Source organism: Mus caroli, unplaced genomic scaffold, assembly GCF_978045245.1.
Source record: "Mus caroli unplaced genomic scaffold, Mus_caroli_1 scaffold_10, whole genome shotgun sequence".
NCBI lineage: Eukaryota > Metazoa > Chordata > Mammalia > Rodentia > Muridae > Mus > Mus caroli.
The window spans coordinates 11,768,932-11,789,863 of NW_028227265.1; the positions used below are offsets into that span (position 1 = coordinate 11,768,932).

A 20,932-nucleotide genomic window follows, 5' to 3' on the forward strand; every position below is an offset into this window, starting at 1 on the left:
GGGCCCACCCACATCAATCACTACAGAGTACCTCTCACAAACATGGAGACAGGCTACTCTGATCTGGGCAGTTCCTCAGTTGAGGTTTTCTCTTCCCAGGTGACTCTAGATATGCACCACGTTGATAACAGAGACTTAACCAACACAGTGACTGCTGAATTTCAGCCCATAAAAAAAGGAAAGGGTATGGGGGGTAGGGGATAATCAACTCTTTTTAACATCTGATGCAAGAATTGAACACATCATTTCAATCACACCATGTGGTAAGAACTTAGCCACATGGGCACACTTACCTACAGTGAAGCCTGAAAAGCAGAGGACTATTATATAAATGACCATGCAGGGCAGTAAAACACTATTGTAAGACCCCCGATGCTGGGCCTCTGCTCAAGTCCCTGGATGAGCTGGCCAGCACCCCAGTGTCCCAAGAGAAAACCACACCTGATGCAAACTGCAAGAGGTTTTATTATCAGCTAGCTGAGGACAAAGTCCCTCCGCCTTGCAGGGCAGGGGAGTTCCACCCGGAGAGGTGACAGTAGGGGGCTTTTAACAGCTAGCTGAGGAATTGGGAGGAGTTGGGAGGAGAGTTGGCTACAGCTCCTTTCTGGTGAGGAGGGGAGTGAGCTGCAGCCTCCTCTCTGGCATCTATCTCCATGTCCTTGGCACAGGAAGCAGGCATCTCTGGTTGTACAGTATAGAAACAAAAAAAGGTCTTTTGCTGGCTATAGAGAACAAAGAGCTTCTTTCTAGCTGTATTTTTAATGATCAGGGAAAACAAGCTTGGAGGACATCCAGGGGCTTTGCCTTCCAGGGAGAAACGCTCTAAGTCGGGGTCTCACACTATCACTGTGCAAGAAAGGAGAGACACACTTTGGGTAACAACCAACGATGTTCCATAAAGTACAAAATGGTTGCCTTAGTTGATAGAGTGTTTTTGATGTGTGCCCAAAACACCTTCTTGGGGGTATAGTCTCTGGCATGCTCTACAATATTTTTTCTGTCTTGACATTGAATGGGTGCAAATTCTGTCTGTGTCAGACCAAAAAATGTCCCCCCAAAGTATCCATATCCCTAGGGTCTGGAACCCAGAAATATAACTTAACATGGCCAAGAGGGCCTTTGAAGACGTGGTTAAGTTGGACCAGTGACTATTGAGGGTTGTTAATATGGCCTCTAAATGTACTCACAAGTCTAAATAAAAGAGCACACAAGGGAGATTAAACTCAAAGGAGAGAGAGTCTGTGCCATGTGGTAATAGAAGAATTTCAGCTTCTGTGCTCTTCGAGGTGAAACTGCCGTGAATCCAGAGATGCAAAGACTAAGCGTCGAGTTGACAGGAGAGCTTAGCAACTATGTGCTTCCACTAAACCTGACTATCTGAGTTATATTCACAGGACCTATATGTTGGTGGAAAGACGGGGCGGGGGGGGGGGGGATCCCATTGGGTGTCCTCATTTCTAAACACATGTGTGTGCGCACACACACACACACACACACTTGCTAAATGTAATTCTAAAAACTTTAAAGAGCACAACTCTAGAAACTGGAAAACATCACACAGCAAATCCTCCCGCTGTCCCTCGTGGGTAGCCACATCGACAGCTGGACTTTAATCAGGTGAGAATGACTTCCAATGACTGCCTCTGGAGCTATGAGAGACTAGACGTAGGGCTGTAAGCTGCCACATTTATGTTACTTTGTAACAGCAGACGCAGGGAGGAATAATAACCCAGTTCTGACTCAGCAGGAGATATCTTCCAGCTATATTGATTGATTACGAGATGGTCACATGACCCATGGCTATCCAACCAGAATCTTCCCTGCGACTTACACTAGAACAGAAGGCTTCCCTTCTGAGGAGTCCAGGAAGCGAAGAAGGTGCTGGCTTTGGCTACCAAGAAATTTTATTTATTTATTTTTTTTCTTGCCACAGTAAAGAGGCCAGCCAAACATTAGCAAGCTGAACTAAGAGACGGCTAAATCCACCTTTTGAGTTTCCAGTTACAGGAGCCTAAAATGTTTCTTTTTTCTTTGATTTTTCCAGTAATAGGATGAATTTGTATGATTGTCAATTCAAAATTGACTAAGAAACATAGCTGGTATCTGTGCTCCTCAAATCCTGAAAGCACTGAAGGGTGAAGAGGCAGGCATGGGCTTCAGCAGTGCCCTCAGAGAACTCCAAAAGCTTGAGTGGCCTTATTTCCTAGGAAATAAGTGATACTGATGCTGAAAGATCCTATCCGGACATGTGTCATGTGACCATCTCAACCAATCACTGTAAGTATGAAATGAGGGACCTCTGGCTAGGAAACTTGGGATAACATAAAATTTCCTATTTTCTTGTTGAAATTTTTGTGCATGAATATAATGAATTTTAGCCCACAATCTTCTCTTATCTTCCCCCTCCTTCTCCCAGTGAAAACTGTCTTCTCAAAAGTACTCTTCTACTCTCATGTGTGCTCGTGCGTGTGCATGTGCCATGCGAGTGTGTACCTGTGTGTGTTCCCTTGCATGTGTGTGTCTGTACATTAGTGTCATGGTTGCATGGGTCGGTGGTTGCATAAGCAACTTGTCAGTGGTTACATGACTAACAAAAGTCACACCTCTTCCCCCAGCCATCCTTAACTAGTGCCAGTCCCTCAAGGATGGGTGGGTCCTCATGAGCCCCTCCCCTTTCTATGCTGAAACGTTGATGGTGCTGGTCTAGTGTGTGTCTTCTGCAGGGAAGCTGTATTGAGTTCCGGAGTCAGGTCCAGAAGACACTGTTTTCCAACGGTCCTCCCCAACCTCTGGTTCTTATAATCTTCTGCCCCCACCCCTTCCATGATATTCCCTGAGCCTTGGAGAGGATTACATAGATGTCCCTGCATAGGGTCAAGCACCCCAGAGCTACTGACTCTCTGTGCTTTGACCATTCACAAGTATCTCTATTAACTGTCATCCACTGCAAAAGAGACTTCCCAGTGGGGTACTGAGAGCTAAGCTAATCTTATGAAGTTTTTAATCAGCACTATTTAAACACGTCATTTAATTTGTGCTGAGAAAGGCAATGGTTCTAATAATAAGATATTGCAAAGCTGTTTTTTTTTTTTTAAGGAAAAAGAACAGTCATTGACCCAGATAGGATGCTTGATAATTCTTAATAAGTGCTATAAATGCTCATAAAAGAATGTGGAGATGCTTAATTGCTGAGTAAATGAAATATAAACATTCATTAAGTTGCTCGGAGAGTTCTTTAATATGTGGTGGGGAAAATCATTTTATCAAACGCACTGTAAGTAATACATGCTTATTTCCCTTCCTAAAACAAACTCGTTCTTGAAATCATTAACCACTCTTTAAATGTTTCTTGACTTTTGTCTATTTGTTCTCTCCCCCCCACCCCCTTTAATTTTTTCCAAGAGATAGAGCAGCAGAAAGGACAGGACTCCGAGCACAGGGAGTTGGAGCCTGAGAGTGTGACTTTCCGTCCCAGCCCTATCATTCATGATTTCTGTGTCTGGACCAGACACTGAACTTGATTGATTTTCAAGGGGCCTGGGGGAAGGTTACTATTTTTAAGGAAGTTTATTTATTTCTATTCATGCATGTGTGCATGTGCACATGCACTCATACGCACATGTCCAGAGTGCATGCATGTGAGTGTGTGGATTTGGGCTTGCTGACTTGAGACAGGCTCTCTCACTGAACCAGAATCTCACTGAGATTTTGAGGTGTCAACCAAGCCTACTAAGATCTCGTTTGTATTTTTGTTGTTGTTATGTGGGTACAGGTACACATGTATTCCGGAGCACGTGTGGATATCTGCATGGAAGACAGCTTTCGAGAGCCTGTTCTCTCTCCCGGGAATCAAATCCAGGTACTCAGGCCTGCACATTGTATGCTTTCCCTGCAGATGCCTCTCATCCAGTGCGCACAATGATTTCTTTAGAAACTGCCCCAGTTCAGAGTAGCTGTTCACAGCCTACTCCCATTGCTCAACCTGACCCCTCTTCCAGCACCGGTTTGTCGCAGCAGATTCCAGTAGAGGGTCAGATCCAAGCTGGGTCAGAGGAATACCTGACCTGCTTGGAGATTTAAACAGCTACAGACAGAAATACAACGTGTGTGTATGTGCTTCACAAAATTGAAAACTGGCCTAAGAGCAGGAGAGAGATTGGACAATTTTGAGACTTTTAACTAGGATTATTGGGGAGAGCCATGTTTGTGCTTCCCCTGCCTCAGTGACTGGGGAGGCTGTGTGTTGAAAAGAGTAACACAGCAGGGGGAGAAAGCTCAGTCCCTGAATGAATCTTATGTAGCTCTCACAGCACTCTCTCCTTTCCTGCAGGCTGAATTTGGTGCTGATGAGAGGGGGAAAAAATACACTATTATTGCACGAAGCCACTAAAATGTGGGGGATATTACGGAATATCCCATAATAATTGCTGGGAACACATACGGCTGTTCAACCCTCTGGCCTATTTATACTTAGAATGTTCCCCGGGGTTGGCGTCTTGTATTCACTCATTATCCCAGAGCTTTAACATGAGCGCGCATGTGGGAATCCAATGTCCTAATGGATGTTTATGTGAAATCTCAACACAGAAAATGAGGCACAGCTCTAAGGAAGCCTGCCAGAAATGTGATCCTTCTGAAACTCACCTTGATCCAGATTTGCCTCAACAGCCACCTCCAGACTCGAACTAGAATCTTTTTCCTTGATCTAGAGTCTAACCCTACCTTCTTTTTCTCCCTTTTCCTCTTTAGGGGTCATTATGTAAAGCCAGAGTTTGTAAATACTCGTTTGTGTAATAAATAAAATATTCATAGATGGTTATGCCCCAATACAAGATATGCCCCACCTCATTCCGTTTTCTATAAAATTAAACAAGGAAGAGTTAAGTCACGGCCCCCATTTGGCATTCAACACCATTTGTCTCCTAAATGCCCTATAAAATGCATATTGCCCTGAAAACCGATGCTTAAGAGAATTTCTTTCTCTGGTCACTTTTAGCGTAGATTTCCTATTCTAGGCTTTTACAAAATCTACAAACCAGCAGTGAGAACTCGGGGAGTAATTACAAAGTCTGTAATTTTCCTTTCAGATGTAAATGTTTATATTTTTAGAGTCCTCAGGGGACAAAAGATTATATTAACATTTAATATAGCACGCTCCGTGTTTATCCATACAGGAAATGTGGGCATCCCCTGGAGGATCCTGGGATTGCTCACAGGAAAACAATCTCCTGTATTGAAATCTCAGGGGCCCCTTCTTCCACGGCTGCTGGTCTCAAGAGGACATAGCTGGGCTCCTAGCTCCTGAGTATCCGTCTTCTTCTTTTCTAAGTTTTTTTTTTTTTTAATATCCCAAGGAGCCACAGAAAAGCTGTCCCTAAAGACCACTGAATACAACCCTATCTTCCCTCTCCTGAGGCCTACAGCCAGATGGAAGCTGAAGACCAGGCAGCCAAGAAAGTCAGGGTCTCACCAGCATCTTGGCTTTCTTCTTCTGGCCTCCATTTATTTTTATGTCCTGGGGCTTGTGTCTACCTTTGTTACTTTATGTATATACATGAGGAAAACCAAGCTATGGATGACATCATTCATGTGAGCCCATTCGAGTGAGTCTGAATATGGGACCAGTTCTGTTGACAAGGAAAGCACTTGGAGTCAAAAACCTTCATTTTTCCAGATCAAAACTCTCTGATCCTGGGTCCCGTATAAGGCACGTGTCTCTTTGGGCTATATGCACATACTATGCAGCTTTCTTTAAGCCCACAGCTCTAATGAGAGGGCATACGGTGTTCCTAACAGGGAGAAAGCTAACTTCCTCTCCTCATAGCTTCTAAGTCCTTCGGGAACAAAGGTTGGGCTTCGCTTGTTACATAGTCAGTGGCCATAGTAACAGGGACCAGGGAAAACAAAATCAGGAACACAACAAAATGTATCCACATATAGATACCAAAGGTCAGGGGGAAAAAAACCGGCTTTGAAAAAGTAAGTGGAGGGGCTGGAGAGATGGCTTAGCAGATAAACACACTTCCTGCTCTTGCAGAGGAGGACCTAGGTTTACATTCTAACACTTAACACTCACAACTGGCCTGCAACTCCAATTCTAGGAGATCTGTGGCATGTGGTTGCATATGTGCAGGCAAAACACTCATATACATAAAATATTATATATATACATATATATGTATATATATATGTGTGTGTGTGTGTTTGTTTGTTTTGTTTTTTGAGACAGGGTTTCTCTGTGTAGTACTGGCTAGCCTGGAACTCAGAAATCTGCCTGTCTCTGCCACCCAAGTGCAGGGATTAAAAGTGTGTGCCACCACTGCCTGGCTAAAATAAAATATTTTTAAAGAAACATGGAGAGCGAATATTCCCTTACTTACAGACCTTCATCTGTCGTCTGTCCTTTCTCCAGCCAGAAGTCCATCAATCCATCCACCCACACACCAATCTATCCATGTTCTCATCCATCTATCCACCATCTATTTATCCATATACCACCTCTCCATCATCCCATATACTTACCCGCATACCTATTTACCTACACATCCATCCACCTACCTATCTTTCTATCTGCCCACCATCTACCCATCTTTCTATCCACCCACATACCCATCCACCCATATATTTTTCTATCTGCCCACATACCCATCCACCCACCCATCCATCTATCCATCTACTCACCTGCCCACCCGTCTGTCCATTCATCCGCCCACCCACCCATCCAAGGAAACCGGCTGAGCTAAACCCCTTCTTCGATCAGTTCTGCACTCCTTAATAGGGGTACACAGAGAGGTGGAAGCCTGGAAGCAGAAGCTGGAGGTAGGAAGAGGAGTCTAGATGACCCTCTCAAAAGATTCTGAAACTCGGGAACTGCCTCAGCACAGTTTAAAACTGAGAAACCACTTGCTCATCATAGAGATGAGGGAACCTCCGGGCTTCCTAGAGAGACCCGGAAGCGGCTTTAGGAGCCAGTTTGACAGCTTTTGCTCCAGAGCGGGGGCAGTAAGGCACCAGAGGCTCTTTCGTCTTGCTTCTACAAGCCACGCTGTCGTCTGCCTCTGTGAGTGGTCTGGGGTCGCAAGGGCTGTCGTCACCCACGGGGTCCCTATTCTGGGATGGCAGGGCGGTCCTAAACGCACTTTGCCGGGCTTATGACGAGCCGGCTGAGGGTGAAAGGAGCCTGAGATGTCCAGTGAGAGTAACAGGTGTCATTTGAGAATGACAAGTAGTGGGTGATGATGATAGCTGGTAGTTAAGGGTCACAAATGACAGCTGAGGATAACTAATAGTTGCTGAAGGTGACGGATGGTTCTTGAGGGTGACAAGAGACATCTATGGACTACGGTTGTAAGTATCACCAAATTGGATGAGTCTAATTGCCGCCATCTCAGAACTGTGTTTAAGCATCAGTGGTATACCTTTAAAACTCCTTGCCTGTAATAAACTAGTGTACCACGGTTGCTGTGATTTGCATTTTAAGGGAGGAGGAGGCAAAGTTCAAAAGTTGTCCAGGCCATCTTCAGCTACATATGCAGCTAGAGACACGAGCTCTGGGGTACTGGTTAGTTCATAGTGTTGGGCCATCATTGGGAAGAGAGGCCCCTTGGTCTTGCAAACTTTATATGCCCCAGTACAGGGGAACACCAGGGCCAAGAAGTGGGAGTGGGTGGGTAGGAGAGCGGGGAGGGGGGGGGTGGTAATGGGGGATTTTTGGGATAGCATTTGAAATGTAAATAAAGAAAATACCTAAAAAAAAATTGGAAAAAGTTGTCTAGGGTCACACAAGTAGCTGATGGTAGATCTAAATCCAGGACCCAATTTCATGATTCCCTATATAAGAGTTTTAATGCTGTGTCACATGCCCTAGTGCCTCATGGGAGTAGATGAGGTAGTTCTTTCTTTGCCTTTCTGAGCCATTACAGAATGTGCCAGTTGTGAAACGGTACACAGTCCAGATCACTCCATACCTATTGCTTCAGGTCAGAGACTCTGCCCAGCCCTCTGGGACTGCTGTGGTTGGGACATGAGTGATGAAGTCAGGTGTCCCTTGGCCTAGTGGATACATGGAACCCTGTAATCCACTCACTCCCTATGGGACTTGGAGCTGTTGATCATTCTGTCTCTGGGCCCGAGTTTATTCACATGCAAAAGGGGACCCACTGGTTAGCACTGTCTCTTTTAGGGCAGTGATGAGCACTCAAGTGACATAATTTATAAACACATTGTAGCGCAGCGCCTGGCACTTAGGAAATGGCAGGAGATGCCACGGTGGTAGGATGGAGTGTCAGGCATGCTGACTTCCAGACAGAAGGAGGCATGAGTGTAGCAGAGAGGACGAGGGCAGTTAGAAGGCTGTGGAGTGCTCATCTATCCAGAGCACTCGGCTCCAGTTTACCAGGTGCTCTTTGTCCCTGAAGACTGTTCTAGACCAGGAGTCTACATTCACATAGAGTTTCCATGGTGATTTGAAACACAGATTGGTTATGGTGACTATTAAAATGTTCATGGGATGAGAAGATGGCTTCGCATTTGCCATAAAGTGTTTGTCGTGCAAGTGTGAGATGGATGCTGGCCGTAGTGGCATGTATGTGAAGTCCTAGCCCTAGGAAGGTGGAGTCAGATGGATCTCTGAGACTTACTGCCTAACTAACTGAGCCAAATAAATAAATCCAGGCAGTGAGAGACCCTACCTCAAAACAAACAACAAACAAACAAACAATAACAACAAATGTCTGGGCCTGAAAAGAGATGGCTCAGCTTCCAGAGGATCTGGGTTCAGCTCCCAAACCCTATTTCAGTGTTTCACAGCCCCTGTAACCCCAGATACAGGGGATCCAATGCCCTGTTCTGGCTCTGGTGAACACATACACACATGGCAGACACTCACATAGACATACACAAGCACATACTTTTTTTGAAATAATAAAATAAAAAATTGAAGAAGGGGAGAAAGAGGAGGAGAAGGAGGAAGAGGAGAGGGAGGAGGAGGAGGAAGAGAAGAAGGGGAAAGAAGGGGAGAAGGAGGGGGAGGAAAAGAAGGAAGGGAAGGAAGAGGAGGAGGAGGAGGAGGAGGAGGAGGAGGAGGATAGCTAAGGGTGAGCTCTGAAATTAGATCAGTGATGAGCACTCGGTGACATAATTTATAAACAAATTGTAGCGTAGTGCCTGACACATTAAGGGCTTAAGAAGTAACAGGGGACACCACTAAGGTAGGATGGAGTGGCTTCCATGCTTACTTCAAGATGGAAGGAGACACTCAGAGAGTGTAGCAGAGAGGACGAGGACGATTTGAAATAGAAGTACAAGAAGAAGACAGAGCACTCCATCTCATCCCACTATTGTCAGCTGTAAAAGAATTGCAAGTGCTTTTTGTGGAACAGCTGTCCAGGTGAAGGGAGCATGTGGCTGGCCAGAAAGCCCTGACCCGTATAAGGTGATGACAGTTCCACGGTAGCTCAGGATGTACTTGAAGTGGTGAATTTCCTGATTCTGACTCCCTGGCACTAGAATAACAGGTAGATGTTTTATCTGTATGGATGCATGGATTGTTTTGGGGAGTGGGTGTCTTTGTTGTTGTTGTTTAACATATTGACTTTGAACTCTGTAGCTGGAATCTCCTGTCTCTACCTCCTGAGAACAGGGATTTCAGGATTGCATGCTATGGCCAGTTTATGCATTGCAGGAGAAGGGAATTTGGAGCTTCCTACTAGACAAGCCTTTACCTATTGAGCTTCATCTCCAGCCCAGTTTCTGTTGGTAGCCAGGGGTGTTTGTTTGTTTGTTTGTTTGTTTGTTTGTTTTGTTTTTTAGCATGCAAGGCAGCGTAGCTCAGTGGTAGAGTATTTGCCTAGCATACAAGGACCTGGGTTTCCCCTGCAGCACTACAAAAACAAAATATCTAGCCCTTAGGAGGACATCTTAAACTCTTTCCGCTTTAGTTGCTGTTAGCCAAATGCTAATTGTGCCTCCACGTCTGCACTGAGGTGAGGTGCCAGAGGGCAGGCGGCATCATGGCTTTGAACCACAGGCTGGAGGAACAGTGAGCATAATCTCCAGTTTTTATTGCCAATCCTTAGATTTAATTAGGTCTTTGTAAATGGAAACCACTCTGGGTCATATTTCATCACCCTCTACCTCTAACTCCCTGTCACCCCTGCTTTCCCTTAGTTATCAGGAGGTCAGGCAGATCTGAAACTCTCTCTTTCTGCCTCCCTTTCGTAATTAAGATTCCTTTTCCTTAATCATGTGCTTAACGGTAACCTGCTCCTGAGAAAAAAAAGAAAAGACAGCTCCGGTCAGATGCTGCCTCCCCCATCCCAACAGAAAAGCAATTACTGAGCAAAGCAACATTTTGGAAGAGTCTCCCAGCAGTTGCAACGATACAGTGTTTCCCCAGGAGGAGTCAGATGGAAGCTAAGTCATAAAACAGAAGTCCTAAGCATCAGGTGGATGGAGAGATGCTGAACACTCTTTCTCCTCCTGGCTTATCTCTCAAGGGGATTTCCTGGATTTTCTATGGACTGTTTTTGCTAAGATCTCTCTCTCTCTCTCTCTCTCTCTCTCTCTCTCTCTCTCTCTCGTGTGTGTGTGTGTGTGTGTGTGTGTGTGTGTGTGTGTGTGTGTGTGTTTTTGCATGTGTGTGAAAGGGCACACACTTAATGTGAGATTTATGTAATGTGTGGCATATGCACACATGATTTTGGTTTTGTGTGCATGTGTGGGTATGGGTGTGTGCCCATGCGTGTGCATATGGAAACCAGAAGGAGTCCGGTATCCACTACTCTCCATCCTCTTATTTTGAGACAGAGCCTTTTCTTGGGTGTGAAGTTCCCTATTTCAGCTAGCCTGGCTGGCCGTTAAGCACCCAGGATCAGTCTGTCTCTTGCCTCCCTATACTGGGCTTACAGACACATTTAGGATGCCTGGCTTTTGGGTGGGTACTGGGGATCTGAACTTGGAACTCAGATCTTCATACTTGCATAGCAAACCTCTTACTTCTAGCCCCTCCCCTCTCTGTTTTTTAATGTTCTTATTGTTATGGGTGAGGTCGCTCCCTAGACCTCTGCTTTGTTGGCTCCTGACCGCAGAAGACTTTCTAGACCTGGAGGCAAGCTTTGTCCCCAATGATATTTGTCTTGCTAAAGTACAAATGCTTTTAACCTTTCTATTCCGGCCCTCCCATAGATCAGTTCAGCAGGTTCTTGCCTCAGATCTCTCTGGAACTACCTGGAAGGTAACAAGGGGTAACATCAATAGACCTGGCAAATTTCTGAGTTTGCTTGTGACTGGACATTCCTGCCCCCACCCCCTTCCACCTTCTGACAGAACTGGAATGTGTGGCTATAAAAGCAAGGAGCAATCCCAACTATTTCTCTGTTACAAGGTTTTGATTAGCCTTACCTCTGCTAGAGTCCCTTTCTGTGGTATTCTATGGGGAAATTTAAAATAGTTTTTTGAACCCTGTTATCTGGCCATGGTGTGTGTGTGTGTGTGTGTGTGTGTGTGTGTGTCCTACACATGCACAGCTGCCTGCCTCCCTGTCCTTGGGTGCCATTCTTCAAGTCCCATTCACATTGTTTTTTTTTTAAGGCAGAATCTCTTGCCAGGTCTGGTGCTCATCAATAAGGCTAGGCTGACTGACAAGAGAGCCCCATAGATCTTCTCTCTACCTCCCCGGCATCACAGGTACATGCCATGACTCCCAGCTATTATTTTTTTTTACATGAGATCTAGGTATAAACTGAGATTCTCGAGCTTGCTAGGCTAACACTGTACCAACTGAGCATCTCCCCAGCCCCCATAGTGGAAGCTCTTCATACAAGGTGGGTAATTTCCAGGATCCCACCATCACCAGCTTCCTCCAGCTTCTCCTATGTGCTAGGCTTTTCCATCTCATCTCCTTGGTCCCAGCTGAGCATGCTGGCCCTCAGCCCTTGCCAACACCGCTCCAATGTAGCCCCTTGTCACCCCCTGTCCGGACCCTGTCCCAAGCCTCTTTCTTTCCTCAGTGGAAGCCCACTCTTTATCAGAAAGCATGGATAACCTGTTATAAACCAATAAGTTTCCGGCTATCTACAGAATGGAGTTGAGACTCCTCAGAAGGGGACACAAAGTTGTTTCTGTGCCAATTCCAACTAGCCTCCTTCCCCAAGTATACCCGGACATGATAGCCTCTGGGGACATCCGAGCTATCCCAGCTACATGGGGTCCCACATCACTTGTCTAGCGTAGCCTCCCCCAGGACACTTTGATCTATTTGTGATCTGCCCAAGACTGTACAAACCCTCTACTTCATGTGAGTCTTCCTGAGTCCTCCTGTGGTCCAAACTCAGCTCTGAGCTCCCTCTTCCAGGAAGTGACTCCGAATCAGCCCCCACCTTCTGTCTTCCTGCTTGTATCTCTCAGAAAGGTGATTTTGTTTCGCCATAGATCTTGTGTTACGACTTGTGTTTTCATTGTCCAAAATGCTATAGGCTCCATCCCACCAATGGCACCATGGTAGGGATGTGGACGAGCCTTGGGGAGGCAGTACCCAGAGCGGGGAAGTTGGGTCATTGGGGGTATATCCTTCACAGCCTCTTCCTCTCTTGCTTTGGTTTTCATCCACCATGGGTTGAGCCTGTGCACTCCCTGGCAAGGTGGTTTGAATCATCACAGGTTCCAGAACAACAGAGCCAGCTGGCCTCAGATTTACATTCTTACAGCTATGAGCTAAAACCGAGCTTTCCTCCTGAGAAGTCTCAGGTACTTATCTTGTGTAAGACCTCCGAAGCTGGGCCTCTGCTCAAGTCCCGGGATGAGCTGGCCAGCACCCCAGTGTCCCAAGAGAAAACCACACCTGGTGCAAATTGCAAGAGGTTTTATTATCAGCTAGCTGAGGAGGAAGTCCCTCTGCCTCCTCTGCAGGGCAGGGAGTCCCGGAGAGGTGACAGTAGGGGGCTTTTAACAGCTAGCTGAGGAATTGGGAGGAGTTGGGAGGAGAGTTGGGAGGAGTTGGGAGGAGAGTTGGCTATAGCTCCTTTCTGGTGATGGGGGGGGGGGCTGCAGCCTCCTCTCTGGCATCTATCTCCATGTCCTTGGCACAGGAAGGCAGGCATCTCTGGTTGTACAGTATAGAAACAAAAAAAGGCTTTTTGCTGGCTATAGAGAACAAAGAGCTTCTTTCTAGCTGTATTTTTAAAGATCAGGGAAAACAAGCTTGGGGAACATCCAGGGGCTTTACCTTCCAGGGAGAGACGCTCTAAGTCGGGGTCTCACACTTGTTCTTTAGATGTCAGCAGAAGTCTGTCCCCATAACGAGTGCCACAGTGCCAGCACCCTGTGTCACTGAGCCTGGCATCTGTCCCATTCTGTAACTCAACACCCTTTAGGAAGTTAAGGTAAAAGTGGTAGCATTAGCCAGCATGGATGATAATGCCTCTTTGAGACCTCAGGGCCCTGCTCGCTTGTGTCTGTCACAGTTTTACTAAACTGGATATGTTTTGTGTTGATAAGAATCACCAAGAGTTTAGCAAACATTTCCTGGTAACTCTGTCAGTTTCTGGGTTCGGGGAAGGAATGCCCCTGTGGGATAGGGAAGGACCCCTTTTCCGTGGAATTTTCATTCTAGGGAAAGAGGCACAACAGTTTAAAGGCACCCAGTTAGACATGGAGCCTGCCTTGAAGAAGGCAGAGCAGCTGTGGGGTGAGGAGAGCCGAGGTGGTGTGAGCTGAGGCCTCTCTGGGGAAAACCTCACTCCTGTGTATGCTACACCCAGCCCAGACCTGTAGGAGCCATGGGTCACACTGCTAAGAACAGGATATACCAGTGAGCCTAGTGTGTGGCAATGAAGAAGAAAAGATCTGCATTGCTCAAGCAGGGAGCATGGATGGCAGAAGAGTGGGTGGTTGAGGCAGGTCATGGCGTGAAGGTCAGAAGTCTGGACAGACATATCAGTCCGTAGTCCCCAGCATGAGGGACATCTGCTTCCATGGCCACTCCAGTTCCAAGTGGGAGCATTGTGTGTTCAGAAAACAGGACTGGGGTGTGACTTGGTGGCGGAGCACGTGCCCCACCTGTGTGAGCGCTGTGTCCAAACCCAAGCAGTGCAAAAGATAAGATGGCTCAGAGGTTAAGAGCACCATGTGCTCTTCCAGAGGACCCAGATTCTATTTCCAGCCCCTTCATGGCTGCTCACAACTGTCTGTAACTCCTATTCATGGGCATTTGACATCTTCTGACCCTCTCTGGTACTTCATGCCCATGTATAGATGAATACATAAGAACAAAACTCGCATGCACATAGAAATCAATACGTGCATATAGATATGTGCACAGACACATATACTATTCTAAGGTCACCATTTGATATATTAAAGAGGTTCTCATGTCCTGGTCTTCACGGATTTTCTTGTAGCATAATGATGGCTCTTGCTTCATGGGACTCAGCTGCCATCCTCCACACCATTTTGCCCAGTTTTGTGAATGGTTTTTGGTCCTGTTCCATGTAGCCCCACACCTCTGAGACTATGGGTAAGCTTTCTCTCCAGTTGTGACTCTCTGTGAGTGATCCAGTTAGCCTCACTGGCTAGAGATATACTGCACAGATTTCTAGAACATGTTGGTCTCTGTTATCCTGGGTCTTGAGAGCTCTAACTATGGCTGTATAGGAAATATTGAATGGATACCCATCAGAGCTTGAAAGAAAGGACCCGAGAAATGGCATCTGTGGGGCAACCATACCATGTCTGGGATATTTTGTGTACATTATTCCATCTTATCTTTATAAATTTGTGAGCTCAACTTTTTGGATGGCCCCACAGGCTCAGAGCAATTTATTGATCCAAAGTAGCAAATCATGCCTCCACCCTAGATACCTTGCGAATTCGTCAAGGGAGAGCACTCAGTGCTCACAACTAAAAAGGGCCCAGTTGCTTGTTCTTTTTCCTCAAAGTCCCTGTTTCGGCTGTTAAAGACTATGGGTTCATGGTGTCCACTAGCCATTGGAAATGTGTGGGAGAGTTATTTACTCTTGGCTGGAAAACAGTGATGGGGCGCTTTGTTGGTAGCTCGGTGTGCGCATAAAGTTCCCTGTGAGCTGCTCTGGTGAGTGCCAAAGCACATCTGTTCCTTCTCTCCCCTCCCCTCCCCTCTCCTCCCCTCCCCTCCCCTCCCCTCCCCTCCCCTCCCCTCCCCTCCCCTCTCCTCTCCTCTCCTCTCCTCTCCTCTGTCTCTCTTCCCTCTCCTCCCCTCCCCTCCCCTCTCCTCTCCTCTCCTCTCCTCTCCTCTCCTCTCCTCTCCTCTCCTCTCCTCTCCTCTCCTCTCCTCTCCTCCCCTCCCCTCTCCTCTCCTCTCCTCTCCTCTCCTCTGTCTCTCTTCCCTCTCCTCCCCTCCCCCTCCTCCCCCCCCCCCCCGCCTCTCCTGTACACTGCTGCGTTTCTAGCAGCTCAAAGACGTCCTGAAATAGAACAGAACACAGCTTACAGGAAAGTAAGGTTTCAAAAAAGTAAAGTGTCCCAGACGAGCTCCCAAGACCATCCCAAGGCTGATGCTCCTGCCCCCGTACTCCTAGCTGCTCCCTCCCTCCACCCTTGAGTAACCACTGCTCTCATCTTGGCCCGTGCATTCAGACTGACTGTCACGTGGCTCTTCGCACCTGCGCCCTTCTTCCTGTGCTGCCCCAGCCCATGCGGCTCCACGAAATCCTTGTGGTGTCCTTGTTCAAAACAGAACATGGCAGGTGGTTGGGAAGGGGCGGTGGTTGGGGAGTTCTTTGTAAATGTGTACTTCTGGGACCATTTCTCTGCTGTGTGGGACGAGTTCTCTAAGCGGTTTCTGTCTGTCACTTTCTTGAGAGGAAGTAGTGCTGGGGCCTTGAGATGAACCTGCTGGAGAGTCAGCAAATGAAGAGGGAGATAGAAGCAAGACACCCACCCCAATCCCCATCAAATGCACTGAGTGCTCTCCCTTGACTCATTCCCAAGGTATCTAGGGTGGAGGGCATGATTTGCTACAGCAAGGAATTTTTCTCCCTGTTTTTAAGTATGAAGCATTAACCAAACAACCAAAAACAAAGCGCACTGCAGATGCTGGAAGCTTCTACCCAAGTTCTGTCTTAGGTTTTCTAATGCACAGGAGAAACCCCTTCTCTCAACCTATTTCAAAGTGATTCTTCCCAAAGGCCCCGATCTGTTCCAAAAATCAGCAGTAATGCCTCGTGTCCAAAAAGCGCTTCGTGGTTTCAAGAGTACCCCCCCACACACACACACACACACTTTGTGTATTTATTTAACCTTCACATTAACTGTGCCCGGTAGGCAAGGAAGACACATCTATGTTTATATTACACAGGAAGGAATTGGAAGCCAAGGAATAAGGGAGTGTGGCAGACCTGTGACTGGAGCTACGAGTCTCGGAGTATCTCCTGCACTCATGTATTCCGTTGTTAGGTCTGGGTTTCTCAGTGCTGGCCATATAACCAGAGATTCACACATGCTGGATACATGAGCTACCGCCGAGCAGCAGGCTAACCACCTTGTTCTTGTTCACAAAGGAGAAGCATGTTTATACAGGGTCATAATGTTGTGGCATCGTCCTGCAGGTCCAGTTGTCCCTTCGCCGTCTCATATGGACTCCCCAAGGTTCCCAGAGGAAACCGTCCTCATCACTGGAGGAGGAGGATATTTTGGCTTTCGGTCAGTTCAACTACAAAATACCTTCATGGAGTTCTTCTGTCGGATAGATTTCAATTCTCCTGTTTATATGCATGTATCTGTTTAGATCGTTCTAAAACAAAAGTGAATTCTTGTACTCACTGCTCAGGCTTGAAAATGAAAAACAGATTTATTCCACTTTAAGAAACATTATTTTTAAAACCTGTAAACTGGGGCATGGTGACTATTCATGTCACCAAAGATAATGTTCTTTTTTAAATATTTATTTATTATATTTATTTGAGTACACTGTAGTTGTTTTCGAACACACCAGAAGAGAGCATCAGATTCTATTACAGATGGTTGTGAGCCACCATGTGGTTGCTGGGAATTGAACTAAGGACCTTTGGAAAAGCAGTCAGTGCTCTTAACTTCTGTGTCATCTCTCCAGCTCGATCATATTCTTGTTTGTTTGTTTGTTCGTTTTTTTGTTTGGTTTTGGTTTTTGGAGACAGGGTTTCTCTGTATAGCCCTGGCTGTCCTGGAACTCACTCTGTAGACCAGGCTGTCCTCGAACTCAGAAATTCGCCTGCCTCTGCCTCCCAAGTGCTGGGATTAAAGGCATGTGCCACTGCCCAGCAATCGATCATATTCTTAAAGACAACTGTATTCATTTCTTTTTCTCATCACTGTGATCAAATATACATATAACAAGCAATTTAAGAGACAATCATATAGCTGGACTCATGGTTTAAAGGAATACAGGTCACGAGGGCAGGAATGTAAGGCTACTGTTCACAGCACCCCTGAAATGAGAAAGCAGAAAAGCAACAGGAGGCTGGGTCTGTCTATCAAATCCCAAGGCCCGCCTCCGACAGCCTACTTTCTCCCGCAAAACAGCGCCACCATCTGGGTACCAAGTGCTTAATGACCTGAGCCTGTGGGAGAGATGGCTCACCTTTAAATCACAGAAGGCACTCTATCACAGAGACATTGTTGTGACTCACGTTGTTGAGGGAGATCCCTGTTTATTCAGAATCTAAATAAGACCTGTAGCGATGAATATGCTAAGTGACTCAGGATGAGTTAACATGACACGGGTGAACCCTACCTTTTGGTAAGTCATTTCCTACACTTTTTTTAGACACAGCCAAAGGTTGACCTGACCTAACCCTGATCTTTCTCATCTCAGCCTCGGCTGCGCTCTGAACCAGAAAGGAGTCCGTGTGATTCTGTTTGACATCACCCAACCAGCCCAGAACCTTCCAGAGGGAATCAAATTCATCTGCGGAGATATCCGCTGCCTCGCTGACGTGGAGACGGCTTTCCAGGATGCTGAGAAAGTTGGGTGCGTGTTCCACGTCGCCTCTTACGGCATGTCTGGGAGGGAGCAACTGAACAAGACCCAGATCGAAGAGGTCAACGTGGGTGGCACAGAGAACATCCTCCGGGCCTGCCTGGAGAGAGGAGTGCCCAGATTAGTCTACACAAGCACATTCAATGTCATCTTTGGAGGTCAAGTCATCAGAAATGGGGACGAGTCTCTGCCTTACCTGCCTCTTCACCTACACCCGGATCACTACTCCAGGACCAAGTCCATCGCAGAGAAGAAGGTCCTGGAAGCCAATGGCTTGGCCTTCAAGCAGGGTGATGGTATACTCCGGACCTGCGCCATCAGGCCAGCCGGCATCTACGGGGCTGGGGAGCAGAGGCATCTTCCCAGGATAGTGAGTTACATTGAGAGGGGCCTGTTCAGATTTGTGTATGGGGATCCTCAGAGCCTGGTTGAGTTTGTCCACGTGGATAACCTGGTGAAGGCTCACATTCTGGCCTCTGAGGCTCTGAAAGCCGATAAAGGCCATGTTGCCTCCGGTCAGCCCTACTTCATCTCAGATGGTAGACCGGTCAATAACTTTGAGTTCTTTAGGCCACTGGTCGAGGGCCTGGGCTACACATTCCCATCCACCCGCCTGCCCCTAACCCTCATCTACTACCTTGCTTTCTTGGTAGAGATGACCCACTTCATTGTGGGCAGGCTCTACAACTTCCAGCCCTTCCTCACCCGCACCGAAGTTTATAAAACTGGCGTCACACATTACTTCAGCTTAGAGAAAGCCAAGAAAGAGCTAGGCTTTGAGCCTCAACCGTTTGACCTGCAGGAGGTAGTAGAGTGGTTTAAAGCCCATGGTCACGGCCGAGGGGCTGCAGGTCAAGACTCCGAGTTTATGCTGTGGGATGGAATTCTGATCCTACTCCTGGCGCTTTCTGTTCTTACCTGGGTCCCTCCTTCCACCATCCTGTCCATGTGAAGAGGAAAGCTATCCACGGGAGCTGAACCTCCTTCCTGGGATGGGGCTCAAAGATGCAGGTTCGGAAAGATGTGTCACAAGGATCTGGTACCGCTCCTGGATCCTCACATTACTTCTTAACAGTGAGTCTTTAAACTTCGTGGCCAGGGATGGGTTCCCTCCCGATGAGTGGTTGCTCAGGGAGACTCCTGAGACCTCCAAAGCAGTATTGGCTGTGGCCAACGCTCTTGGTTGCCCACCAGCAACTAGCTAGTAAAACTCTATTGCCTAAGGTGCCATACACCTTCACTGAAGCACATAAAGAGATCCAGCTGGAACTGAACTGGAAACCTCCTGCCTGCTTGCTAGATTTCATAGTTCCAGAAGGGTCTATACAAGCTGCTGGAGTCTTATTCAGCTGTGGACCCTGCATACAGCACTACCAATACTGGGAAAGGTGTACCCTCTAGTGCAACAGTGGTATGTCTGTTAGGGGAATAACCAACTACTTCAGAATTGAACTGGAGGCTGGCTCCATGGGAGGGAGAGTTTGTTCCTGGTGCTGTAAACCTGGCCAGAGGCTCATGGATAGAGAGGTCATAGGCCAAGTGTGGCCTTCCGCTGTTAGTTTTGCCGGATAGAGAAGCTGTGCCCATGACGCTGCTTCCTAAGTTCATACGTTTATATCTGTAGATTAGTGCTACTCTCAGCTGTGATCAGAGATGCTTCTCTCTGCCGTAGGGGCACCAGTTAGACTTCTGAGATTCATATCCGGTTCAAGTGCTGAGTGTTGAGTGTTCATCCATAGACAGGACATCCTCTTAGCCTCCCTCATAGCCTCACAGGACTCTGTAGCAAAAGGGGTGGGAAGGATGCAAAAGCTGGAGGAAGGTAGGGGGCGGGTGTTGGGGAATCTGTCTGCTGAGAATGAAATGACTACTGTCCTCGTGACCTAACGGTAACTGTGATGCACTACTAGACTCCATACGCTGAGGCCTATCACCATCCTGCCATGGGAAGGGGAGAAGCTCACGATACCTACTCCTCCCTGAAAAGCTGAAGGTGATTGGTGGTTTCTGGGGAGCGGGAGACACTTTCTCTAGTGGTTTAGTAACTTCTGAATTGCCCCATGCCCCTGTAAGCAAGCTTAGTGAAACTCTCTGGGACACACACACACACACACACACACACAGTTTAGACAGGAATCTAGTTAGGAAGAGACTGGGAATGGGACAAAAGAGGGTGTGGGGGTGAATCGGATCGAACTACATTATATACATGTTCAAAAATGTTATAATGAAATTCTTATATACTTAACCCATGCTAATAAATAAAAAGGAAAAATGACTTATTGAGTTAAATATTCACTACTTTCCTCTGTCTCAACTGATCCTGTTGAGACACAAGAAGACACAAAGGTAAGTTGGGAGTTTGGTTTCTATGTCCTTGAACCCCAGCCAAGTGCAGCAGAAAGACACCCTGAAGCCAGGAAAGGGTATAAGATGGGTTAGGAACTCTAGCTTGGAGGTCTCAGAGGCCAAAGAAGAGCCTGTGTTCATCTCCTACACTGCGTGTGCATAAAGCAGTGAGAGTCAGACTGATATGGAATAACCCACACTCAGGCTTGGGTCTCATCCCTCGCAGACCAATCTCAGGGGAAAGTGGTGATTGCAGGGAGTAGCTAGCTGTGCAGAGCAGAGGTTTTAGGATCCTCTAAAAACCTCTGCCCTTGGTGGTACAAGGGCATTTGTGTTGAAGCAGAGAGATCGATAGCCTGCTGCCTAGGACCCTTCTGAAGATTAAATTAGATGTTTACAGCACTCACACGCACATACACATGCACACACAGGCACATACACACACACACACATGTATGCACGTCACCATTGTTACCAGTATTGTCACGGTATGTTTCTTCCGATGGGTCTCTTCAGAGGGCCTATTGTTGTTGAAGTTTCTGGAATGTCTGTGAGTATCCCCCGGGAGCCCTCCGCAGTGCGCACTGTGTAAAA

The 20,932-nt window shown here is 47.0% G+C and overlaps 1 protein-coding gene across 6 annotated transcripts; it reads left to right on the plus strand.

The window, feature by feature from the left end:
• The first annotated feature begins 1,820 nt into the window (after window positions 1-1,820).
• Window positions 1,821-20,281, plus strand: Sdr42e1 (short chain dehydrogenase/reductase family 42E, member 1). Of its 6 annotated transcripts, XM_021170380.3 has the most exons (5): window positions 1,821-1,878; window positions 2,045-2,277; window positions 3,773-3,859; window positions 16,581-16,674; window positions 17,825-20,281. In XM_021170380.3, exons 2-5 carry the CDS (start codon window positions 2,247-2,249, stop codon window positions 18,939-18,941), a joined length of 1,329 nt encoding a protein of 442 aa, XP_021026039.1. In that variant the 5' UTR covers window positions 1,821-1,878; window positions 2,045-2,246; the 3' UTR covers window positions 18,942-20,281. The 6 variants fall into 6 exon arrangements, with proteins under 6 accessions (XP_021026039.1, XP_085699676.1, XP_021026041.1 ...); XM_085843550.1 differs by lacking the exons at window positions 1,821-1,878; window positions 2,045-2,277 and adding an exon at window positions 3,461-3,638; XM_021170381.3 differs by lacking the exons at window positions 1,821-1,878; window positions 2,045-2,277; window positions 3,773-3,859 and adding exons at window positions 7,023-7,060; window positions 14,397-14,512.
• Window positions 20,282-20,932: the final 651 nt, after the last annotated feature.